At 40.6% G+C, this 27,713-nt stretch overlaps 1 protein-coding gene and 1 long non-coding RNA gene across 3 annotated transcripts in view; one reads left to right on the top strand and one right to left on the bottom strand.

Annotated features, from left to right (window-relative positions):
• LOC106567868 (connector enhancer of kinase suppressor of ras 2-like) overlaps positions 1-7,658 on the top strand; it is a 52,755-nt gene extending 45,097 nt beyond the window's left edge. Inside the window, 10 exon segments of the mRNA XM_014137699.2 lie at positions 1,615-1,796; positions 1,947-1,995; positions 2,152-2,327; positions 2,494-2,567; positions 2,820-2,891; positions 3,144-3,211; positions 3,360-3,463; positions 3,651-4,140; positions 6,126-6,325; positions 6,423-7,658. Of these exon segments, the coding sequence (XP_013993174.1) occupies positions 1,615-1,796; positions 1,947-1,995; positions 2,152-2,327; positions 2,494-2,567; positions 2,820-2,891; positions 3,144-3,211; positions 3,360-3,463; positions 3,651-4,140; positions 6,126-6,325; positions 6,423-6,470 (1,463 nt within the window). The 3' untranslated portion in view covers positions 6,471-7,658.
• Positions 641-3,671, bottom strand: LOC106567869 (uncharacterized). Of its 2 annotated transcripts, none has more exons than XR_006758362.1 (4): positions 3,118-3,671; positions 2,776-2,934; positions 2,144-2,225; positions 641-1,977 (listed from the first exon to the last, which is right to left on the bottom strand). It is a non-coding gene; the product is annotated as an uncharacterized lncRNA (long non-coding RNA). The 2 variants fall into 2 exon arrangements; XR_001320190.2 differs by having other exon boundaries at positions 3,142-3,671.
• Positions 7,659-27,713: the final 20,055 nt, after the last annotated feature.

Genomic DNA, 27,713 nt, shown 5'->3' with positions numbered 1-27,713 from the left:
AGTGGGACTATCATTTGTTTTTCAACAGGACAATGAGCCAACACACCTCCAAGCTGTGTAAGGGCTATTTTACCAAGGAGAGTGATGGATTGCTGCATCAGATGACCTGGCCTCCACAATCCCCTGACCTCAACAAAATTGAGATGGTTTGGGATGTGTTATGTGTTATTTCATAGTTGTGATGTCTTCACTGTTATTCTACAATGTAGAAAATAGTAAAAAAATAAAGAAAAACCCTTGAATGAGTTGGTGTTCTAAAAATTTTGCCCGTTTGTGTATCTATATAGAGTATGGGGAACACAATCACTATAATGAAATACGAGGACCAATAGCCTATAAGACGCTCAAAAACCACAGCCACAGCATGTCATAGCCAACATAACATACAGACTATACTAATATATTGTATGCCTTAAGTCTATATATTATATATACTGTACATGTATAGAAATCAAAGACAAATATCTTAAATGAATATGCATCTATTTAAACAACTGGATTAGCACGGGAAGAAAACATGTATTTTACTTACAGATATAAAAGTAACGTTACCTTCTCCTTCCAATCTTTCTTGCTCGCAGGACTACTCGTTTCACTCTCACGGTCAATTTCTGCAATAATATCATCCAAATGTGTATACTTGAAGTTCGATTTAGCGTTTATACTCTTAGCAGCCATGTTGTACTTTTTCAGTTTTGAGAAAACTTTGTGGATTTTCAATGGGGAATGAATCGTGTTGCGCGGAGCCATAAGACAATGGCCATTAGTCCTACAAAGGACCATCACATTCTCATGTAAAGCCCAGCTCATTGGCTATCTAGCTAGCTATGTTTCAAAATGATAGGTGGTCATTGGAGCAAGAGACGGTCAATCAAGTCAACACCGCCTGTCTCATTGGTGCATAATGATGGCTGTCCTTCATGGGCTAATTGACATGTTATGTAGCCAATACGTAATGTAAAATGATTAACAATTTTTGGGTTGCCTTCTAGATTGTCTGAGGATTGCACAGAAACCAAAATTGACCGGGTGAAACAAGGTTTAGCCGGTTAGATTTCATAGATTGTTTTGTTGAAAGAGTTGGAATTCACACGAAATGCTGTATAAAACATGGATCGTGTTAGGATATAACAATTTATTTTATCAAACAAAACTATGCTGCATTCTGTCTCTGGTACCCTCAGGATGGCAAATCAGAGCAAGATTACTGAATGTAAGTACATTATATACCGTCAGAGGTGAATGTATCAAACCAGTTGCCTTGATAAAAGTGTTTTGTTGTTGTGCACTATCCTCTAACAATAGCATGGTATTTTTTAGCTGTAATATCTACTGTAAATTGTACACTGTGGTTAGGTTAACAACATTTAAGCTTTCTGACCATATAAGACATGTCTATGCCCCGGAAAGTTGGCTTTTGTTTACAACGCCATTCAAGTAAAATATTGAGCAGCAACTGTCCCGATTTCGGGACACTGATCCAGTAGAGGTTTTTAACTAAGTTACAGCACAATTAATATTCAGTAGGTAGAAATGATGTACACATTGTAGGTCTATAGAATCAAATGGCATTAGACAAAGTGATAGAATTGCTGGCCTTTCCTGCTCCCATAGAAAACTCCCTGCTGCGCTATGTGAGTCAGAGTGAGGACAAGGCCATGCCAGAGGAGTACCTGACAGGACGCAGCAGGAAGAAGAGTGACAAAAGCAGCCCTGCCCACTACGCCCTCCACCCAGCCCTCCAGATGGAGGTCTCCATGTCCACGTCCAGCTCTGACTCTGCCTCCCTCTACCATGTAAGTCCCACTGGTCCCAGACCCCTGAGACAACACTGACTTATACAGTTTGTTTGTTGTGATTATGGTAAGTTATTTTGAGGACTGATAACAGTGGAGACAGATCAATGTGTATTGCTATCTCTCAATTTCATGTGTGGTATTTTGTAGATGTTTGAACGATCCTCGCTGCTCTCAAGGTCTAGGAAGAAAAGTAAAGGTGAGTTATTCAAAACCTACAGTTCATACCCCATGTACAGTCTCAAATATGGAGTACATACACCTACTGTAGATACATAAATGTATGCTGACAGCAGATCACCCAATAGAGTCCCTTCATTGCTACCCCTCTCCTCCTCTCTCCTCACTTCAGTAGGTGGCTCTCTGTCCTCCATCAGTAAGAGGCGTATCTCCTGTAAGGACCTGGGGCGTGGGGACTGTGAGGGCTGGCTGTGGAAGAAGAAGGATGCTAAAAGTTATTTCTCCCAGAAGTGGAAAAAGTACTGGTTCATCCTGAAAGATACCTGCCTGTACTGGTACATGAATGAGGAGGTGAGTGTGTGAGTGACACTAACAGACTTGCTGATTTGTAGTACCATGGCTTCCTGTCCTGATTATCTGATCTAAAATGTAAACCATCCCTTTATATTTTTTGTATGTGTCAGAAAATGAATGGGTGTCAGAACAATATATGATATTGTGTTTTTTCCTCCCTCAGGATGAAAAGGCAGAGGGCTTTGTAAGTCTCCCTGAATTCAAGATTGATCGTGCATCTGAGTGCCGTAGGAAGTAGTGAGTACATGTATTTGTGTTTGTATACCAATTCATTCATATTTGAGTCTTGTGGTCCGTTTGTCTCTGTGAACCTCGACATGTGTTGTGTGTGTGTGTGTGTGTGTGTGTGTGTGTGTCTTTAAATGCAATATATGTTTATGGGTGTCTTGTGTCTCTATGTACAGTACAGAATATGCAGTCTGTGTATGTGCACCAGGATATTTACAGTATGGTGGAATCTGTCCTTAACATCATGTTTCCGTGTTCCAGTGCTTTCAAGGCCTGCCATCCAAAGATCAAGAGTTTCTACTTTGCAGCAGACAATGTGGATGACATGAATAGGTGAGAGTCACTGTCAGTGATGATTACTGTAGCTGACACAGAGCTGAGATATGAGAGGGGGAGACAGGAAGAGACAAGGAGGTGAGACAGACTGACAGAAGCCTGAAAAGTGTAGGAAAATAGGGCTAGGCAGATGACCAGGTGAGCTGATGTGAGATGCATAAACAACAGGGGATAACAGAATGGTGTGTGGTGTGTGAGATCTGGAATGGTGTGTAGCTGTCACGTTTCATTAGTGTTGTTCCCTCACAGGTGGCTGAGTCGTCTGACCATGGCAGTGGCAGGTTACTCGGAGCAGGAGAGGATCCGACAGGACCAGGGTGAGAATACATGAATACACATTAATAAAGCTGGCAATAATAAAGGACAATAGCCGCTTTGTTTTCCCTACTTTAGAAAATCCCCCCACATTCTCTTTCTGATGGTGACGTGTCCTCTTTTCTGCTTCTTCCTTGTCATCATCACCAGAATACTGGAGTGAAAGTGACCATGAGGAAATGGAGATGCCGTCAACAATACCCAAACAGGACAGCCCTCCACCCCCCTACGACAGCTACCCCAGGCCCCCCTCGGCAAGTTAATCTCTCTCTAAAAGTTAGACAACAACTCTGTGCATACTTTTAATGTTATTTACATTATTGTTACAATGCCATTATATACCTCTCTAGCTGCGTCTCTTCCTTCTTTGTTTTATCATTCTGGTATTTATATTAATAACTGTTACAATCCCATTACACCTCTCTGTCTGGTTCTCTTTAGGTGTCCCAGATGAGTCCATACCTGGAGCCCAAACATGGCCGCCTCTCCGCTGAAACCTTCCAGTCACACTCCTCTCATGAGGAGTTCCACCCCGAGCCACAGGAGGGCAGCGGGGGCGGCTCCCCTGGTCAGAAGTCTTCCAGCCAACGGCGTTCGTGGCAGGACTTGATTGAGACTCCCCTGGGCAGCACGGGGCTCCACTACCTGCAGACCCTGCCCCTGGAGGAGGCCCTGCTGCGTTCCCCTGGAGGAGGTGGCCTGTCTGTGGAGTACCGCCGCCAGTCAACCCTCCCTGCTCAGCGCAGCCTGCTGCAGGAGCACTATGGCCCACTGCCCCTGCAACTCAGCCCCAGTGTCCCTGTAGAGGCTGGGGGGAAACCCCGTAGCTTCACCCTTCCCCGAGACAGTGGGCTCCATGCCATCCTCTCCGCCTCAGCCAGCGCCTCTGACCACAGGGACCACCACCGCTACCAGCTGGCCAGAGACACAGGTGAGACATTACTGAGACATGACTGAGACACAGGACAAAGAGATGTGACAGCCACGATGACGCCATGAAATGGAGAGACATGACACTGTGAGGCAGAGAAGAAAGAGATTTGACAACAACCTCACTCTCACTCTCTCTGCCACATTCTAGGATATAACTTGATGGGTATAAATAGTTGAATATACTTAAATGGAAATTAGTACTTATAGGGTTATAAACTGGTAACCAGTAGTGAGTGACGTTGCTAATTAAAGGCATTGTTCAGACACAGTCTGTGTCACAGACTTTGCTGATTGTCTGAGATTTAGACCAGCCCCCATCCCTACAGACCTCCAGGACACTATTCTAAAGTCAAGTGAAATCTTAGTGTCCTAATTGACCCTAATTCATCCTGGCAGCCCAACCCCCTCCTTGATGTCTTACAGGCACACACACACACGTACAATGAAAAACACATAGGGCGACCTTTCACACAAGCGTAGTAGTAATCATAGGGTAGTCATATACCAGTATGTAAACGTAAGATGAGAATAAGATAAAGGGGATGGGCAGAGAGATAATATAAGTTAATAAGAGAGAGAGAGACGCACCACTGTCTGATGATTGACCTGGATGACTTCATCGCCTGTGTGGATTTTCTTACAGCGGTCAGCCAGAGACTTATGGACATGAAGACACATCACACAGCTATAAAAACGGATTGGCCTGATGCTGTTCACTGTCATTAATGGGATTCACTGTGACACAGCCATGAGTGACACTTCTCCGTCTGTATCATAGGAGAATGATTTACATGCCAAATGGCTTCATAGCCCTGACTGAGCATGTTGAAGATATACTCACTCCCTCTGTAGTTCCAGTGATGACATGCAGGCCGTCATATGTCGATTTGATGTACATGCCCTATAGAGAGACAGAGAGAGGTAGCTTACAGCCATATCCTGACAAGTTCGTACATCCATATACAGTACATAACAAACACAAACACATAAATGCATTCAGTACAAAGATACATATAACACCTCCATAAATCCATATATGTCACTCGTAGAGGCAAGCAAACATATGTACTTAAATGTTCAAGTCTGCCCTTAGATAACAAATACAGACACACACACAAACGCATGTGTGTTTGTGTGTTTTGGGGGGAGGGGGGTGAAGAAGAATCCTTTCAGCCCATGTTAATGTTCAACTTTGAAGAGGACAAAGAAACATGCCTAAGGGGACTTTTTTTCTGTCCTAATTTCTCTACTGCTCTCTCTGTAGACTATATCTAACACAAAACATGCAGCAAACACTGCATGATACACTTCAAGAGGCACAGATTTACAACTGACCCCCGAAACACACAGCATGTCTCACAAATGCACAACATAGTATGACAACCACCAGACACAAAACCTTTCTGTTTGAGTCCACAAAGCTTGCCAGATAACTTAACAAGATAAAAGCTATGTGACAATAGCACCATAAGAGGGCAGTATACAGTGCATTCGGGAAAGTATTCAGACCCCTTCACTTTTTCCACATTTGTTACATTACAGCCTTATTCTAAAATAAATTCAATCGTTTTTTTTTCTCATCAATCTACACACAATACCCCATAATGACGAAGCAAAAACTGAAATACTGCATTTACATAAGTATTCAGACACTTTACTCAGTACTTTGTTGAAGTACCTTTGGCAGCGATTACAGCCTCGAGTCTTCTTGGGTATGACGCTACAAGCTTGGCACACCTGTCTTTTGGGAGTTTCTCCCATTCTTCTCTGCAGATCCTCTCAAGCTCTGTCAGGTTGGATGGGGAGCGTCACTGCACAGTTATTTTCAGGTTTCCACAGTAGCAGCCTACTGTGTGTGTGTTGCCTGCCCTTGAGGAAGTGCAATGCTGTGCTGAGATCTAGATTCACATGCATGTTGTTGTTATGTGGTGCAAAATAAAACAGCAGATGAATGACACGTATGGTGAATCTGCTTGTCATCAGGCTGTGAGCGGGAGGGACGTCCTCAGGCTGACTCTTTGGGGGACCTGTACCGGGCCCTGGAGAGGGCCAACCTGTCCTCCATAGGCGATCACCGGCCCTCCTCCCGTCTGGAGTACAAACGCTCATTTGTCCGCCGCGTCAACGACCCACTGCTCAGTGAAAAGCTGCACCGTCTCCGCATCCTACAGAGTGCTCTCAAGGTATGACAGGACCTATAGAATATAGTGTGTGTGTACTGTGTTTGTAGTGTATACAGTGTATTACCTCTTAAATTGTCCTCTTCTCTCCTCCTGACAGAATGTCCCTCTTCAGGACTCTGACCCATCGTTGGGTTTTTTAGGATAGCCTATGTGGAACAGACCATGGACCCAGCAGCACCATTACAGTCACCCCATATATCCTGCCAAGGGACGTGCCCTTACTGCCCTACCCCAGACATCCCCTCATCCCTGGAAGACAACCATAACAACCAGTGTTACACCCACCCCTCTCTTTCTCCCTCTCTTTCTCTCTCTCTCTCACACAGTCACTCACTCTCTCTACATGCCCACATCTGCTTCTAAGGACCTTTCCTCATGCAAAATAGTTTGTTCAGTGAGCAAAATAACCATAACATATTAAATAGATGGGATGACTAAATATCCAAGTTTGCATCATAAAATGCGTGCAATGCATGTTCACACTATTTACTTAAACTCTGGTTCAATAATATTCTTCTTCTTATAAGACATTGTTAATCCTTTGATGCGTACAATCATGTATTTATGTAATCATTGTTGAGTGGTCCCTGCAGCGTGCGGTCTCAAATACGTGATTGGAACAGTTGTAACAGAACCTATGATGCAACAAACGCGTCTAAACACCATTGTTGTCTGAACAGCATCTAAATATTTTTGTTGTACTGATGGAAAATAAAAGGTCTTAAACTTTATTCCTCAATTTTATATTTTATTGTAAAAGATAAATGCGAACTTCATCATCTAAGCATCACATGGAACACATCCACAGCCAAACTCATTCCATAAACCAGTCTAAATAACAAGTTGCACTGACAGAAAAATAAAACATAAAGTTGGTGACCTAACAGCTAGACTAGTTTACAATGTACCACATCTCTGGTGAGCACGAGACTAACGTAATGTTGTTTAGAAAAGAAATGCGTGTCAGCTATGCTAACAGCAGCTCAATTCTTTATGATGGCAGCCATGTTGGTTTACGTTTGACAAGCGAAAACTCCCTAATCCCAGAATGCTATTCACTATAAAACGCAAATAAACAAAATCAACGATTGCTGCGCTTATTGCCTGAAAAATATTAAACTTAGTTTAGCCACTTTTCAGCATATTACAAATTGTTGATGTACTTGTTACAGTGTATACAAGAACTGGAACACATGACTTGACAAGTCGTTAACCATTTTTGACAAATCACAAAGCAAATAAAATGTTTTTACCTCACATCAAATACAAGCCTACTGCCTAGCCTAACCATAGCGCAAAACCTAAAACAGGGATGAAACCATTTTAGGGGGGTTTGTGGGGGTGTTCCTTTCATTTGTGGGGGGGTTTTCAAATCCATTGGGGGTAGAAATGGGGGAAGGTATCTTGTGGGGATATGATGCAGGAAATACTACTTTGATGGGGAATTTATCAATAAATGGGGGGCAAACACAAGAAGGTTATAAGCTAAATAAAAATAAACCCCATGGAAAGAGGGATCGGAGCTGGTAACCCCGAGGTACCAAAGTTACAATCTGATGCCGCGTTCAAGACAACTGGGAACTCAGGAAGAACGTTTTGAACGATTCATTCCAACTCGGGAACTCGGGCCTCTTTCTAGAGCTCCAACTTTCTGACCCGAAGATCATTGACGTCATGATTTTACCTAGTATTTTTCAGAGTTCACAGTTGTCTTGAAAGCACCATAAGTCAGTCGAGTTGTTATAACATCTTTGGTCTGACAAACAGAATGTTCACAAACATGGCACCACACATAGCCGGCAAATAGCTTAGCATTAGCTCATCATAATCAGTACAACATTCAAGTATTTTACACGCATCATTTGTGTCCATTACAATCTATGCAAGAATCGGAATGCATTATTTGTCACCAGTACTTGAAAACATGTTAATAAAAGAGTAAATACATTATGATCCATACAAACATCTGGATTGTGATGTGTGTTTTATCCTATATTTTTATTACATTTTAATTTATTTTTAATCCCAGCCCCCGTCCCCACAGGAGGCCTTTTGCCTTTTGGTAAATAAGAATTTGTTCTAAACTGATTTGCCTTGTTAAATAAAAAGGAAATAACACGATATACAGAAAATAAGCCACTTACTTTGATAGGAACGTACACATGTCCAAAGTCCAATTTGTAAGACAAAGAACCATGAAGACAATGCGGGCCCCAGCCAGAAAATGTGCTGGGGGAAAATGTTTGTGCAAGCCCTGTTCTGACGAGAGATGCGCAATGTCTTGGGCTCAAATTGAAGAGAGATGTTTGTCTGCTCAGTAAAGCCTCAAACATAAATTGTCAGCAAGAGTGAAATGGGCTACTTCTTATGCAAATTAACGAGGAGGCGGAACACACCTCAATCCAAACTTTTGTTAGAAAATAAAACTTGTTCGAAAATAATTTGAAATTGACAAGTTGAAACATAGCCTATTGATAATTAGCAGGCAGTGTGCCTTGGTTTGAGGGCAGCGCGGGTAACTGTCCTGTTGTGTAACAATCAAATTTTGGAACAGTGAGAGCATTCTGACATCACGCTCATGAAAAAACTCACGCAGGGGCGACAGTTAGAGATATTTGGAACTCAAGTGTGAAAAGGTTAAAGGAAAGTTACAACATAAATTGCACTGGAGAATATAGTGAGGCCAGGATTCAATCAGATCAGCGCTAACCCGCGGTAACCGACAAATGCATAGCTTAATATTGCTTTCGTTTAGGGGGTGGAAGGTGTAACTGCGTTGCAGCTGTCAAAAGCAATATTTAGCTATGCGTTTGTCACTACCGGGGTTAGCGCTGATCTGATTGAATCCTGGCCTGAATTTGATGGTATTTTTTGCACAGTTCATTGTTTTGTGTGAGGAAAATGTCACGTTATGTCTTTTTATCTCTTCAACACACATACAACTCACTCTGGGTTTCTGTCCACCCCATCTCATTGACTCATTCACTCACTCTCCCACTCGCTCTCAGAACATTGTCTGTGGAGGAATGTATTGTTTGATTTATTTTTCTAGAAGGCAACCATGACATCCACAGCCTATTCTCGTTTGATGATATTGGATTTTTCCACCCATCTGAAAGATTGCATTAGTGGGGCACCCTTTAACTCACTGCTCACCTGCATGACCATGTTAGAACCTTCTGCTTCTGTACAGTACTGTCTGTTCTGAAGACTATGCCAGGGTTGTGCACAGTATCACTACAATTAATCTTGATCCTAAATTAACTATAATAAGCAATTGTATTTTTGATGTCTACAATGTTTATGTTATGCATGTGTGAATGGTAAATGAGTATGTACTGTATGTCTGTGTGTTATGAGAGTGTACAGTATGTTAAGCGTATATATTTATTTCATAAACTGGATATCACACAACTGGTATGTCAGCACAAAATGTAAGGAGGTTCTTTCAACTTCAGTGTTGTGCCTCAGAGATTCTGAAAGTATTAACACTCCAGGACTGGGTGAACATAGATTATGGCTGCAGGGTGGAATTTCTCTCTTATAATAAACAGAAACTGGTGCACAGAGACGAGGACTGGCAATAATAAACCAGTACTGTAAATTGTGAAGCATTGATCAGAAACACGTGTCTATTTTTGTATGCATGCTATCTATCCAAATGTTTGTAAATGGTTTTGTATTCCGAGGTGTGTGTGTGTGTGATCTGGAAACTGCTGGTGTGAACCCATCGTCCACATTGTGTTTCAAAGAAATATTTTACATTTTAAGTAAAAGCGACAGGAGAAAGTGTTTGTTTTTGAAGTTATCTCTGCTAAAAGGTAAATAACTGTATTTATAAACTGTTCAATGTTTGAGCATGCTTTGTATAACTAAACAGAATACCATGCTATTTGAAATATATGGAAGTTGCACATGTTTGCCGTATTGTGGCTAATTTACTTTTTTATTCAATAATAATAAACAAAGGCTTGTCCATCTCCAGAACTCTCCCTGAATGATGATTCCTCCATTTCAAGTATTTTCTTTTGTGCTCTATTCCTGAGAGGACAAGGGCGGATTGACCATTAGGCAATTCTTGCAAAAAAAATTAGTTTGGTGTAAAAAAATGTTTTAAATGGTGACGTGGCCGGCGGCCCATGGGCCTGTTAATTTGTAATTTTTTTACTTTCTTTTTTTTGCAATTTCTCTGTTAGCCTGGTTCCTCTCTAGGTTTCTTCCTAGGTTCTGGCCTTTCTAGGGAGTTTTTCCTAGCCATTGTGCTTCTACACCTGCATTGCTTGCTGTTTGGGGATTTAGGCTGGGTTTCTGTACAGCACTTTGAGATATCAGCTGATGTAAGAAGGGCTTTATAAATAACTTTGATTTGATTTAATGAGCCTTTGGCTGATCAGTTGGCAACGGCTGGCCCGGTTTTCTGAACTGAGGTCATGCAAACTCACATTCTAAGTCAAACGTGGCATCAGCAAAGAGACCTGCTCTGACTCTATCATCAGTTAGACAGCCAAGATCATGGATCGTAAAAAACGGAAAGGGTGCCTATAAAAGTAGAAAGACCACATTCTAAATTGTCACCTCACCTCATGGGTGGATAAAACCATGATTTGGTCCAACAGTGCATTAACCTAATGATTCTTGTAATGAAAGTGTGTGCCCTGTCCCAGTGCCTGTTTTGCTGGGGCCTGCTGCTGTAATGAGCGAGCCATGCGCTTGTGAGAAAAATGTGTTCTTATCGTATAACATTTCAAATGAAGCTTCATCCCCTTGTCCATGTTGAATAGAGGAGGGCCTCAGCTTTCTGTAGGTATAATTTATATTTCTCAAGTCTCAATATTCAGATCAATAGCAACTATTTTACAACCAAGATATTTTTTAAGGCTTTGAGATATGAAGTGGCGTGCATGAAATGCACATCCACCATTGCGAGGGCCTATAGGTCTCATGGGTAGAAGCCAACAAATGCAAAGTTTTTTTTAGGACATTAAATTGACTGTTGGATGAATACATGGCTACTAGCAGTGGGTAGTATATTTATAGTTAGCAATCTAGTTAATGTGTTTAAAGTTTCCACTTACTCAGGCGTTGAACTTAAATTAATTAGTCTATGATATTAGTTAGTGCAAATAGAGGTAAGTAATTAATTGCTATTCAACCAAAAAAAATCTGTTTATTCTGGAGTCCTATTTTGAAAGTAAAATAAAGCAACTGTAGTCTAACTGTCAACCCAAATGTCATGACAATCATGTGATTGAATTGCACAAAATATCTTCAGTTGTGCATTCCTGCTTTGATGTGTTAGATGAAACAGCGTATTTCTTGAATACCTCAGTAGTCAATTTATTACACTTAATAAAGCACTATGAATGACTTAAGATTAATGTTCATGATGATTACTCATGATTTGGGTCAGACCAAATCATGGGCTGGTGCCACTAACTGTAAAAGCTAGTCGCATCAGTGACACCAGGGGAAAATGTTAGTCTGGAGCCCTGTAATAGTAATTAACACTTAGGGCTCTATTCAATCCATATTGTGAAAGTTCAGCTTTACAGTGTCATTGAAATTGAAACGCAATGTTCCTACTTTAGCGGAGACTACATTCACGGTTAACTCTGCATATGTCGGCTCAATCGGAAATTACCTTCAAATTTCTATTGCGGAATCTGTAATGTTTCAGCTTTACAGATTGAATACAGCCCTTAGGGTAGGTGTTGATTCTGTGGAACACATATGACATGTACTAATGTGCATAGTGAGTTTGTGGCGCGTGCAGGGATGTGTGCTGGTGTCGATAAAATGCCAGGGTGAATTCTTGTCCCAGATTGTAGAAGATAAATAAAATGTTTCCTCTAAAAGTTTCTCCCTCAATGTTGGATGTTTCTTTATATCAGCAGTGAGCATTAATAAGTACCTCTTGCCTGCAAACTCTTATGTGGATACGCTTTTGAAAAACACCGAACATTCACTATAATATCCATCTAAAGACAAGAGAAGGGAGAAGCTTCAACATGGCTGTCAGCCTATAAGGAGGTTGATGAATGAGGTAGTAGCAGCAGCAGCCTGATGGGACATCACAGATCAAATCTAACGAACATCAACAGGAGATCTCATGTTCATGATCTCATGTTCTAGGATGAAGGTCAACAACAACTAATTATACACTCACTCCTACCTACACAATACAAAAGTATGTGGACACCCCTTCAAATTAGTGGATTCGGCTATTTCAGCCACACCCGTTGCTGACAGGTGTATAAAGTCGAGAACACATACATACAATCTCCATAGACAAACATTGGCAGTAGAATGGCCTTACTGAAGAGCTCAGTGACTTTCAAAGTGGCAACGTCATAGGATGCCACTTTTCCAACAAGTCAGTTCGTCAAATTTCTGCCCTGCTAGAGCTGCCCCGGTCAACTGTAAGTGTTGTTATTGTGAAGTGGAATACATCTAGGAGGAACAACAATTCGAAGTGGTATGCCACACAAGCTCACAGAACGTTCTAGACGATTCTGTGCTTCCAAATTTGTGGCAACAGTTTGGGGAAGGTCTTTTCCTGTTTCAGCATGGTAATGTCCCCGTGCACAAAGCGAGATCCATACAGAAACGGTTTGTCGAGATTGATGTAGAATAACTTGACTGGCCTGCACAGAGCCCTGACCTCAACCCCATCGGACACCTTTGGGATGAATTGGAACACTGACTGCGTGCCAGGGTTAATTGTCAGTGCCCAACCTCACTAATGCTGTTGTGGCTAAATGGAAGCAAATCCCTGCAGCAAAGCAACATCTAGTGGAACGCCCTCCCAAAAAAGTGGAGGCTGTTACAGCAGTAAAGGGGTGACCAACTCCATATTAATGCCCATGATTTTGGAACGAGATGTTCGTGAGCAGGTATCCACATACTTTTGGTAATATAGTGTACCTAGCTCAATGCAGAACCATATTCTTAACCTGCTGGTCTTGAATCCAGTTTGGATTCCAATACACTTTAACATCTGAATTTCTAAGTCTGCTCCACAATGCATAGTTATTACACTTGTCATTACATACATCAACTTACACAGATTGCATGAATAACACACTGAACACACAAATCAACTTACTTACCGGTATGTTAAACAAAAGGGGATGTCACATCCAATCAGTAGCGGTGCGTGGGTAAAATCACTGGGGAAGCCAATCCAGAATAAAATCCATATTACAATCTATGTGTTGCGTTGTTTGCTCTACATCCTGTTCGCTCATATGTCTTGACACCGTGATACAGTATATAGGCCTAAACCCGAGACAATAATAAGACACAGTGGCAGAATAAATTCAACCACACATTTGTTTCATTACAAAACCGGAGAGAGATCTGTCCGGGGAAGTCTACAAAACATATTGCATGTAACAAACAGTTACATGACCTACAGAATGGTCAAGCAAGGTAATGTTTACGATATTTTCGGACTGCTAAACAACTATTGATTTAGAACCACAGAGAGTTACCGCAAGTCGCAAAGAAAACAGGAGCTGCCTCCACTATTCCAGCACCATTTGAATTTCAACATTTCAACATCATCTAATCACCTATACTTAGTCTAATACAGTTACAACTACAAGATACCAAAAACAATTTTTTTGTCCAATCCACATAAGCTAAATATGATGTGGCTGTCCATGGTACTGATTTGTCTTCGTGCAACTAGAAACAACATGTTGACTCACCCACTTGTAGAAAAACACCAATGCCATCCTCCGCTCTTTCATGTTGCCGAAGCGGTCTATGACTGTCTCTCATACCTATTGTTCACCTAATACCTTTTTTGCACTATTTGTTAGAGCCTGTAACTAAGCATTTCACTGTAAGGTCTACCTACACCTGTTGTATTCAGCGCACGTGACAAATAAACTTTGATTTGATTTGACATTACACGCTTTTAGTTTTTGTTGTCCTAGGCTACCTGGCTAAAATGCTTGCTCGCTAGCCTAACTACCTTTCATGGGCAACGATGCGCCAGGCCAGCTAGTTAACATTAGCATACCACATGTTGAACTTCCATCCTCTCAGGCCTCGGGTACAATGTATGAATTTATGGTTGGATCAGAATCACCATTATAGTCATTGGCCAGTACTGAGAATTAAGTAAAACCAGTGGTGGAAAAAGTACGCAATTGTCATACTTGAGTAAAAGTAAAGATACGTTTAATAGAAAATGACTTAAGTAAAAGTGAAAGTTACCTAGTAAAATACTGCTTGAGTAAAAGTCTAAAAGAATTTGGTTTTAAATATACTTAAGTATCAAAGTAAATGTAATTGCTAAAATATACTTAAGTATCATTAGTAAAAGTATAAATCCTTTCAAATTCCTTATATAAAGCAAACCAGGAGGCACCATTTTCTTGTTATTTTTATTTACTGATAGCTAGGGGCATGTCCAAAACTCATTTTCAAACGAAGCATGTGTTTAGTGAGTCCACTTAAGTAGTACTTTCAAGTATTTTTACATAAGTTCTTTACACCACTGAGTAAAACCATGTCCAAATCCCTATCTCCATTCACGGCTAATTTAGGAAAGGGGTGATGTAAGTTAGCTAGCTAGCTAGCCACCGAAAGACAACAACACAACGAGATGCAACATTTCAATGTATTTTCTGTCAATAATGACATTTGGCATGTGGTGTGATTGGCTTCCCTTATTAACACTTTCTTTGGGTGCGCCAGGGCCATTCACAGCTGAGCTTACTCAGTTTAGCTCAACGCTGATGGGCAATAATAAAAATTTAAACAATTCATCAAGGGAGACTAAATGCTCGCTGGCTTCCCTTGCATTCAATGCTACAGACGGGAACAATGTCATACTCTTTCTGACCAGACAGCATCAGATAGATACACTACCCATACTGAAACAGAGGGGTGCTGTTTTGTTTGCTCAGATGCTTTCTCCGGTGAGATACATTCAGCCTCTTGTGAATTGAAGGACATTTACGGAACACAGATATGAAAGAGAAATGATTTTGTATGGTAATTTTATTTTAGTACATTTTGGGGGGGAGACTGGCTTCCCTTGGCATCCAACCACTGCGTCCAAAGCTTTGGACCACATTAAAGAGAAGAGACAAAAATGATCTATAAATGGTAATGCTTATACGCCTTCCCATGGCGGAGAAAGGACTTATAACTTTTGAAGACTAAGACTACATTCATAAGGATAAATGTGTCTGCTAATTTCTATTGACAAGTTATCACCTGTTTTAGTCAATTATGAAGTATTGGTTAACTACTTTAATCTTTTCCCCACAATAATGTTCTCCCACAGTTAATCATACAGTTAACTACATTAATGTCAAGGGGAATAATGACATCTCCAGTCATTTTCCAGATATACTCAAATATTATTATTTTACACATGATAGAACAATCTTCTTTTTTTATGAGGGTTAGGGCAAATACTTTCTTCAGTTAATATCTAAGATGACTTGTTTTGAAGTTAGACGGGTCAAGTTCTGATTTTTTTTTATTGGATATTTGTACCTTTAGTGGCCAATTTAATTTGGCCTCACTTGGTTTGAGTGTAACATGCTAATCAGCTTAGGACAGAACAAGAAGCTGGTGTTCCCTATTTATTTAGATCTATGGGGACAGCAATGCCTGATCATGGTGAACTTACAAACAGTTCGGAGAACACACAGACAGTCCCGTTGGAGACGGCCAACACTGTTTAATGACCTTGTTATTGTTATCAAACTAAGATAATGTGTTTTCTGTTCATTAAAGCTAGAATCCTTAGTCGAAAAATTAACAAAGAGTAACCCTACCTCTATTTTAGTCAAAAGCTGAGGGATGGGCCTAGAGAAATCACTCCTAACCACTACTAAATTCATAGAAAGAACTATGGATGCAAGAAATGACTATCCATGATATCAAAATGATAGTTTTAAGCATTTGAGGCTATTCAGTGTTTGTTTACATTTACGTTGTTTACAAACATTTGAGTAGAAAAAGCTTATATTTTGGGTTCTGATGGGGTACGACAGTTGAACTAAGCTCATGAGGCTTATATAAGTTATCCTCTTCAAGAATTAATGGCTATATATCATTAATTTATAAGTCCAAAAATGTATGTAAGGATTCTAGCTTTAAGGTCTAGAAAGCCACCCGACCACTATGATATGAATATTCTTGTCACATAGGCAGCCCTTCCCTGTATGCACTAGCTAGGTCTACTATAGCTGCAGCAACTGAATCATACATACAGTACATGAACACAAGAATTTTCCCACTCATGTTACAATGAAAGTGTTCAATCCACCCTGGTTTGATGAGCCAAGGTAAATTATGTTGAACAGTACTGTGTATTGGATCACTTGACATCTTTTCTTGATTTACCACTTTTTGTTTTGTTCAACCAAAACTGTCATATTAATATGACAATATAAACATATTTAACTGAAGGACGATTTTGGATCCATCCTGTAATGTGAAAATTCTCACTAGTCTACTTTCAGTCTTTGTTCTAATGGAAGTTAATGCACTAGGCTGGCGCTAACCTAAGGTATTTCCAAAAGAATGAACATTTGCACAAGCACCAGCAAACATCCTCCAGTGACCCCCACAGCTTAACTAGGTTTATAGAGTAGTTTTTGGAGTTTACAAGCTAATGTCATGTTCGAGTGATGCGTGCGCATGCTTGCAGCTAAAAAGCCTTGAAGCATGACAAACTTCACAGTGAGTGAATGATGACCATGAACACACACAAGTCTGCAGACTGCAGACTACTCAACAAGTATATTATTATTCTGGGTCCATCTAGCTCTGTTTGTGATTATTTTACCATGCCTCAATGGCTCACTAGCTTGCTAGATAATCAATCCTCCAATTACAGTACATCTGCAATGTTGAAGACGATAACCATATGATTACGTGTTTTCTAACTTGCATGAGCTGCTTCTGAAGTCGGACATGATCGTATCTACTTCCATGTAAACAAACTGCTTACTGATTCGAAAATCCGCGGGCAACTTTTCATGAAGCGGTCGGGAAATGGGTCTATACTCCAAAATCAAGTTGATTGGAAAAATAGTGTGACAAGCTAGAAAAACAAAGATTCTATTGATTGGGGGTGAACATCTTAATATATTTTAAATTGTTTGAGCTTGTTCTTTTTAAAATTACTAAAGTATGTGTCCTGGAAGCCATATCATAACCTTTGGCAGCGGCATGTTAAAATCACATTTGGCAGCGATTACAGCTGTGAGTGTTTAAGGGGTAAATCTCTAAGAGCTGTGCATACCTGTATTGTACAATACTTTCCCATTACTCTTTTTTTTTTTTATTCTTCAAGCTCTGTGAAGTTGGTTGTTGGACATTGCTAGACAGGCATTTTCAAGTCTCGCCATAGATTTTCAAGCCGATTTAAGTCAAAACTGTAACTAGGCCATTTAGAAACATTCAATGTCATCTTGGTAAGCAACTCCAGCGTATATTTGTCATTTTAGGTTATTGTCCTGCTGAAAGGTGAATTTGACTCCCAGTGTCTGTTGGAAACCAAACTGAACCAGTTTGTCCTTTAGGATTTTGCCTGTGCTTAGCTTTATTACGTTTCTTTTCATCCTAAATAACTCCGTAGTACTTGACAATGACAAGCATACCCATAACATGATGCAGCCACCACCATACTTGAAAATATGAAGAGTGGTACTCAGTGATGTGCTGTGTTGTGTTGGATTTGCCATGAGCATAACACTTTGTATTCAGGACAAAAAGTTAAACAAACGATACAGATCTATGCAAAACTCTTTGACTACATGTAACATTTTCCTCCGAAAATTTTACAAAAACCCATTTACTTGAAGAAGCAGATATAAAGTTTTCCCAAACCATATTTCATATCTACTCAGAACGAAGATAAAAAATATCTTTGCGAAAGGTGTGCCAGCTATGATATGACACCTTGAGTTTGAACAAATCTATTTTGGTTATTCAACTACAGTAAGCAGGGCTCTAAAGTGTGACCAATTCGCATGTGCGACAAAATATTTTGGTCTGCAACCAGGAGTTTTATTTTTGGGAGCCCTGTGCGATTATGAAAAGAATCTCCCAGATAATAATTGTTGTAATGATAAGACTTTGCTGTAGTGTTGTTTCTGTATGCCCTAGAGAAACAAGCGATTGCAGATTCATTAGTGTCATGGTTGCACCATTACTCCAACCAAAATGGCTTGCTGCTAGCCCAACCAGGTCAAAAGATCTGAACCATATTACCGCCGCAACATTTTTATCTTCCTATAGCGGATCACCAATAAATGTTTTTACATTCATAAACCATGTTGTGGGCCATTCTAAAACTATGTCACGTCTACTCCCGCTCCTCCCCTCCGGCGTTCGACCTCGCCGGTTTACTAACCACCGATCCTGGAAACCATCGTTACGTGCACCTGGCATCAATTATTACGCGCACCTGCACTTTATCATGAGGCACACCTGGACTCCATTACCTCACTCATTACATCCCCTTTATTTGGTACTCGTGACGCTACTCCTATGTTGTATTGTTCCATGATCTTTGTTGTATTAAACTTATCCCACCTGCTTCTCGACTCCCAGCGTCTACGTATGCCAAGAGTGTGCAAAGCTGTCATCAAGGCAAAAGGTGGCTACTTTGAAGAATCTCAAATATAAAATATGTTTTGATTTGTTTAACACTTTTTTGTGTTACTACATGATTCCATATGTGTTCATAGTTTTGATGTATTCACTATTATTCTACAATGTAGAAAATAGTAAAAATAAGGAAAAACCTTAATGAGTAGGTGTGTCCAAAATTTTGACTGGTACTGTACATAGAGTCATTGAACACTGGTCACTTTAGCACGCTTACAGTAAATGACTTACTCACATTGGCCACTGAGAACGAGAGCACACTGTCCTCATGAACAGAGGGGGCTCACGTCGGCGGCTCAACTTTATTTTCCTCGAATCGGCCGAAGAAGGTGTTTAGCTTATCTGGGAGCGAGGCGTCGGTGTCCGCGATGTGGCTGGCTTTCCCTTTGTAATCCGTGATTGTCTGGAATCTGTGCCACATACGTCTCATGTCTGAGCAGTTGAATTGAGATTCCATTTGGTTCATGTACTGTTGTTTTTCTTCTTTGATTGGTTTGCACTTCTCAGTTTTGCGGGAATGCTGCCATCTATCCAAGTTTTTTGGTTTGGATAAGTTCTCTATGCACTTCCTGATGAACCCAATCAATATTATTCTCAGAGGCGACCTGGAACATTTCCCAGTCAGCATGTTCAAAACATAGCATAGATTCCAATTGGTCAGACCAACGTTGAACAGTCCTTGGCACGGATGCTTCCTGTTTAAGCTGTTGCCTATAGGTGAAGAGGAGCAGGATGGAGGCGGGATATGATTTGCCGAAGGGTGGGCGGGGGTGAGCCTTGTAGCTTCCCGGAAGGGAGAGTAGCAATGATCCTGATTACATGATGTTTATGTAGCACAGCAGATGTGTCCCCAGATTTCCTTTATTAAAGTCCCTAGCTATAATAAATGCGGCCTTAGGATATGGGGTTTCCAGTTTGCACATAGTCCATTGTACTGTAGTTTTTGAGAGCCATCACGGTGTCGGCTTGAGGGATATTTTGATTCACCTGCACATTTTCTGTCACCTCTGTCTGCATAGGGCCACACTAAATACAGTAAAGTGTGTTTAGGGTGGTGGGTATTGGGTTTCTGGTATACAGGCTCCATGGCCATGGCATTACTCTCATCATGTCTTACTTGAGCAATATTTTGACCTTACCTGAGAAGCAGTTAATGGCATCCACATGGCAAATGATGGAGTGTTCCTCCAGGAACACGCCACAGATCTCCATATCACCTTTGACACTACCAAGGGTTGAGGAACAACATACATACACCAGAATTCATGATACATTTTATTCTTCTGTCCTGGTTATGATAGAATATCGACATTCTAACAGCACGTTGCAGACAAGCAGTGAGTAGTGTGAAGCGGGTCATGTTTTCAAATTTTACTTTGAACCACTTTGGTCCCTGTTGCAAGTTCTTTAGTAACTTGTTATGATATAGGTGGAAAGTCTTGTTAATTGTGTGGTGATGATGAAAGGGTTGTGAATAACAGTGGCCTTGGTGCAGCAACCCGTTACTACAGTCATAGTTACTCTAGCACCAATTAGAACCCAAACTGGTCTTGGCGACAGTGCTAAGGGAATTGGGATTTTGGGAGGAGAATTTAAGATGGGGCCATTGTTTGACCAGGAGGAGAATATAGCCAATGATGGTGAGGGGTAAGACACTGTGGACAGTGTACTGTTGGTGCTCCTTCCTTTGTTCTCTTTAGTCTATGAGAAGTGACGAGCCATATACATGACAGGGTCAATAACGGAATGCCTTGATACATCAACATCAAGGTACAGTGAAGCCATCCGTTGATCACATTTTCTTGCTGACTTCACTTCAAATGATAAATATTTTCATGAAATGTATATGCTTAAATTCCCCCATATACACAGCTTTGAGCGAAGACAGAAAACCACTGTCTAAAGAATACTGCTGGAGAACTACTGGGGGTCAGTTGAAAAATGTAATTTCTTCTTTCAGATTAGCTCATTGCTTGCTGTTTTCATGATAGGTTGAAATATGCACTAAAGCTGCACTAATATCTGTTTTATTATTTTGGTTGCAGGTATTGATTTAACCTCCCAAGTGCTGGAATGGGAATGGAATTTGGTACCTTCAGAAATTTCTCCCATTCAGAATTGTATATCATTGGATTTACTTCCCTGAAAGAGTATCGACGGCTCCTCTTCATTCCTTTCTTTTTCGGCTTCTGTTTCTCATTGACTACCAACATTGCTCTAGTATTTACTATTGCGAAACAGAAGACTCTCCATTCACCCATGTATGTGCTGATAAGGTGTCAATACAAGCAATGGAACCTAACTCCCTTTTGGATTGTTCCCAGAATGATATTCAGTTTTGCCACTGGGATTAATGTTTTTCCTCGAGGATTATGTTTGTTGCAGATGTGGTCTGTTCACTACACTTGCAGCTTTCAGTCCTCTGTTCTGTTTGGGATGGCTGTTGACCGGTATTTTGCCATTTGTATGCCATTGCGCTACAATGTCGTCATGAGCAACAATAATTGTCGAATAGCTAGCCTTGTGATTATAATCCGTAACTTCATTATAATAACAGCCATGGTTGCCCTTGTTGGGACTCTAACATTTTGCTCATCCAATGTCTTATATCATACTCACTGTGAACACCAGTTAGTGGTTACATTGGCATGTGGGGACACAAGTAAAAACTACTTGGCAGGTTTGATCAGTTTCTGTGTGCCCACGGTTGACTGTTTTGGCATTGCATTGTCATATATAGCCATTTTTGTGGTCATATTCAGATCAGCAGCAGGAGAGTCTCGTTCTAAAGCCATCCATACGTGCAGTACACATTTAATGGGCATCTGCATCACCTACTCTACTTCTATGACAGCATTCATGGCTTACAGGGTACAACATACCATTAGCCCTGATATACGTATTTTTTATCAGCTTGTTGTATCTCCTTCTTCCTGGTCTTTGTAACACATGGATTTATGGCATCAGAACTAAGGAGATAAAGGTGCACATGGTCAAACTTCTCAAGTGTGGAAGAGTTGATCCTTTGTGATGCGTGATCTGGTACATCAAATCAAATCAAATGTTATTGGTCACATACACGTGTTTAGCAGATGTTATTACGGGTGTAGCGAAATGCTTGTGTTTCATCATACTGTATATAAAAAATCTAATATAAATTGGTTAGCAATTAAACATGTCTTCATTAACTATATTTAATAATGTCGTTCATTTTGCAGAATCTAAGCTATGGATAGGCTACTGGCAGCCCCCCTTTTGAAGGCGCCCGGGGGGATACTCAGTCGGGATCTCAATTTACTGTTTAGAGTTAGAATATTAGAATACACAAGGTGCAATTTTGAAATTTGGTTGTGCATTATCAGTTTTTCTCTTGTTATGTCAGTTGCTGACAGTCATTCATTTTTTTAAATTGGTTTGGTTAGGCCAGGGTGTTACATTGGGTGGGCGTTCTATGTTCATTTTTCTATGTTTTTGTATTTTTTTGTTTTGGGCCGTGTGGCTCCCAATCAGGCACAGCTGTAGTTCGTTGTTGCTGATTGGGAGTCACACATAAGTAGCCTGGTTTTCCTTTGCGTTTTTGTGGGTGATTGTTTTCTGTTTAGTGTGTTCCTGACAGAACTGTTGCTAGTCGTTTTTTTGCTTTCTTTTGTATAGTGTTCGTTGATCATTAAATCCTTTCATGATGAACACATCCTCCGCTGCACCTTGGTCTCATTTGAACGACGGCCGTTACAGTTTTAGACAAAACTCAAAACCTACAATCAAATCAAGCGTACTATGCCCCTGAATCTTATGTCACCTCATATCTAACGAGGTCAAAGGTCATTGTGTGCCCAATTGAGAACTCTAATTTTAACTCTGGCAATTGTCATGAGGAGGTTTAACTCTGTTATTGAAGAAGAGAGGAGGCTATGAGATCGTAAAACACATTTTTAGCTTAGCTTTTCCTTAGGGTGCTTTTAAGTTGTCATTCTTTTGTTTTATGTTTGTTGTCTAGTAAATCTCAGCTTTTATTTACATTGATTTTATTTGTTTTTTTCCCCCCTGTAAAGCACATGTCTGAAATGTGCTGTGTAAATAAAGCTTGATTTGATTTGATGTACGGTCTATGATGTGGGGATATGAAAAATGTGTTGGACTTTTTATTTTTTATTATAGACTATGTGATTACTTAAGAGTACTACTATTTAATAAAATATAGCAAAACAGAATAAACCTGAATTATTTTGGTCAGGGGATGAAGCAGAGTTGGAATGATTTTTTTGGAATTATGCGTTTGCTAAGGCCTGTAACGAAAGGCAAAATACTGTATGCTATACATGTCAAATGTTTCTCAAAATGGAAATCTATAACAAATGTTAAAAGTTTGTTTATATGATATGAAAAATCATATATACAGCCAGGTATAAAATAAATAATACAAATACTGAGCTATATTGTATGCTAAATGTTTTTATTATTATATTATTTTATACAAATACTATTGCTCAGAGAAATAGATTTTGTGTAACAAGTAATAAAACATTTAAATGTAAAAATAGGGGTCAACATTATTAGTACCCCTGTTTTCAATACTCAGGCACCCTCCCCTTGCAAGGATAACGACTTTTTCTAACATGTTTTATGAGTTTGGATAACACATTGAGAGAAATCTTAGACCATTCATCCATACAGAATCTTTACAGATCCTTGAAATCCTTCATCTACCCTTATGGACTGCCCACTTCAATTAAAACCAAAGGTTTTCAATGGGGTTCAAATCTGGAGACTGAGATGGCTGAGATCAACATTTTGCGATGGCCATCTCCGTCTCCGGACTTAAACCCTATTGAAAACCTGTGGTTTAAATAGAAGAGGGCAGTCCATAAGCGCAGACGAAGAATATCAAAGAAAGTGGATGTCTACAGTACTGTATGGATGTAAAACCGAAACTGAACATTGTTAGATTCTTTACAGGTACAGTACAAATGTTTTAATCAAGATTGGTTGATTTCACTGGGAGTGTCACTGTAAATTCTTCTGATGGTTAATTTCAACCCTGTGGTTTTTGGCACTGCTTAAACATACATTTATAACTTTATACGTGTTTTATTATTGGCTTTTGTTATACTTTTTCTTGTTTTGCCATAAGAGATTTCTCTAATAAACACAGTTGGATACCAGATTACCATTTTATTTTCTCTATCTGTAGTAAATGAACCTGTGCTATGAGTTGCATTACACTAAGAGGGACACAAATGTTGAGAGATACATTCAAAACATTTTCACAGCAGCTGGAGGAGGATATCTGAGGACATTTCCCCAGAGAAGTTGCTGCATCATGTGCTTATGCAGGCCTGCACTTAGGTCAGGGCACTTAAGTCATCAGAGGCACCTCAAACAGCTCAGCACACATTCCTAGAGTCACCTTAGCATTGCAACATACTGTAGTAGGCATAGGCATTTCCATGTAAAATAACCCATGAGCACCAACATGTGAAATCAAATTACATCAAATTGTATTTGTCACATGCGGCATAAACAATAGATGTACAGTGCCTTGCAAAAGTATTCACCCACTTGGCATTTTTCCTATTTTGTTGCATTACAACCTGTAAATTAAATGGATTTGTATTTGGATTTCATGTAATGGACATACACAAAATAGTCCAAATTGGTGAAGTGAAATGAAAAAAATGACTTGTTACAAAAAATTTGAAACTATTTAAAATGGAAAAGTGGTGCGTGTATATGTATTCACCCCCTTTGCTATGAAGGCCCTAAATAAGATCTGGTGCAACCAATTACCTTCAGAAGTCACATAATTAGTTAAATAATGTCCACCTGTGTGCAATCTAAGTGTCACATGATCTGTCACATGATCTCAGTATATATACACCTGTTCTGAAAGGCCCCAGAGTCTGCAACACCACTAAGTAAGGGGCACCACCAAGCAAGTGGCACCATGAAGACCAAGGAGCTCTCCAAACAGGTCAGGGACAAATTTGTGGAGAAGCACAGATCAGGGTTGGGTTATAAAAAAATATACGACACTTTGAACATCCCACGGAGCACCAAAAAATTTAAAGAATATGGCATCACAACAAACCTGCCAAGAGAGGGCCACACACCAAAATTCAAGGACCAGGCAAGGAGGGCATTAATCAGAGAGGCAACAACGAGACCAAAGATAACCCTGAAGGAGCTACAAAGCTCCACAGCGGAGATTGGAGTATCTGTCCTTAGGAACACTTTAAGCCGTACACGCCACAGAGCTAGGCTTTATGGAAGGGTGTTCAGAAAAAAGCCATTTGCTTAAAGAAAAAAATAAGCAAACACGTTTGGTGTTCGTCAAAAGGCAAGTGGGAGACTCCCCAAACATATGAAAGAAGGTACTCTGGTCAGATGAGACTAATATTGAGCTTTTTGGCCATAAAGGAAAATGCTCTGTCTGGTGAACCCAACACCTCTCATCACCCTGAGAAAACCATCCCCACAGTGAAGCATGGTGGTGGCAGCATCATGCTGTGGGGGTGTTTTTCATTGGCAGGAACTGGGAAACTGGTCAGAATTGAAGGAATGATGGATGGCGCTAAATACAGGGAAATTCTTGAGGGAAAACTGTTTCAGTCTTCCAGAGATTTGAGACTGGGACGGAGGTTCACCTTCCAGCAGGACAATGACCCTAAGCATACTGCTAAAGCAACACTCCGAGTGGTTTAAGGGGAAACATTTAAATGTCTTGGAATGGCCTAGTCAAAGCCCAGACCTCAATCCAATTGAGAATCTGTGGTATGACTTAAGATTGCTCTAGACCAGCAGAACCCATCCAACTTGAAGGAGCTGGAGCAGTTTTGCCTTAAAGAATGGGCAAAAATCCCAATGGGTAGATCTGCCAAGCTTATAGAGACATAACCCAAGAGACTTGCAGCTGTAATTGCTGCAAAAGGTGGCTCTACAAAGTATTGACTTTGGAGGGGTTGAATAGTTATGCACTCTCAAGTTCAGTTTTTTTAATTTTTATTTCTTGTTTGTTTCACAATAAAAAATATTTTGCATCTTCAAAGTGGAAGACATGTTGTGTAAATCAAAAATGATACAAACCGCCCAAAATACATTTTAATTCCAGGTTGTATAGGCAACAAAATAGGATAATTGCCAAGGGGGATGAAAACTTTCGCAAGCCACTGTAGACTAAGAGTGAAATGCTTACTTACAGGACCTTCCCAACAATGCGGAGCGAAAAAAAGAGAAATACTCAAAAAAAGAGAAATTATACACAAGAAATAAATATAAAAATAATAGCACAAGGAATAAATACACAATGAATAACGACAACTTGGCTATATATATGGGGTACCAGCACCAAGTCGATATGTAGGGGTACGAGGTAGTTGAGGTAGCTATATTTATTATTAGATTTTTTAATTTAACTAGGCAAGTCAGTTAAGAACAAATTCTTATTTACAATGACATTCTACCCCGTCATACAGTATGTACTGTACATACAGTATAAGGGGAAGTGGATACCTTATCAGTTGCACAACTGAATGCATTCACACCAAAATGTGTCTTCCACATTTAACCCAACCCTTAGGATAGGTTGACTAGGCAACGGGATAGATAATAAACAGTAACAGCAGCGTATGTTATGAGTCAAAAGAGATTAGTGCAAAAAGGGTCAATGCATATATTCCAGGTACGTTTTGGTTAACTATTTAGCAGTCTTATAGCTTGGGGGTAGAAGCTGTTTAGAGTCCTGCTAGTTCCAGAATTTGGTGCATTGGTACCGCTTGCCGTGCAGTAGTAGAGAGAACAGTGTATGAGTATATTAGTCTATCATATCAAATCAAATTCAGGAGTCTTATGGCTTGGGGGTAGAAGCTATTTAGGAGCCTCTTGGACCTAGACTTGGTGCTCCGGGACTGCTTGCCGTGCGGTAGCAGAGAGAACAGTCTATGACTAGGGTGGCTGGAGACTTTGACAATTTTTAGGGCCTTCCTCTGACACCGCCTGGTATAGAGGTCCTGGATGGCAGGAAGCTTGGCCCTGGTGATGTACTGGGTCGTACGCACTACCCTCTGTAGTGCCTTGCGGCCGGAGGCCGAGCAGTTGCCATACCAGGCAGTGACGCAACCCATCAGGATGCTCTCGATGGTGCAGCTCTAAAACATTTTGAGGATCTGAAGACCCATGCCAAATCTTTTCAGTCTCCTGGGGGGGGAATAGGCTTTGTCGTGCCCTTTTCACGACTGTATTGGTGTGCTTGGACCATGTTAGTTTGTTGGTGATGTGGACGCCAAGGAACTTGAAGCTTTCAACTTGCTCCACTGCTGAACTGTTGATGAGAATGGGGGTGTGCTCGGTCCTCCTTTTCCTGTAGTCCACAATCATCTCCTTTGTCTTGACCACGTTGAGCGAGAGGTTGTTGTTCTTGCACCACACTGTCAGGTCTCTGACCTCCTCCCTATAGGCTGTCTCGTCGTTTTCGGTGATCAGGCCTACCACTGTTGTGTCATCAGCACACTTGATGATGGTGTTGGAGTCATGCCTGGCCGTGCAGTCATGAGTGAACAGGGAGTACAGGAGGGGGCTGAGCAAACACCCCTGAGGGGCCCCTGTGTTGAGGATCAGCGTGGCGGATGTGCTGTTACCTACTCTTACCACCTGGGGGTGGCCCGTCAGGAAGTTCAGGATCCAGGTGCAGAGGGAGGTGTTTAGTCCCAGGGTCCTTAGCTTAGTGATGAGCTTTGAGGGCACT

Source organism: Salmo salar, chromosome ssa13 (genome assembly GCF_905237065.1).
Source record: "Salmo salar chromosome ssa13, Ssal_v3.1, whole genome shotgun sequence".
Classification (NCBI taxonomy): Eukaryota; Metazoa; Chordata; class Actinopteri; order Salmoniformes; family Salmonidae; genus Salmo; species Salmo salar.
This window is presented reverse-complemented; position numbering and strand designations above follow the sequence as displayed.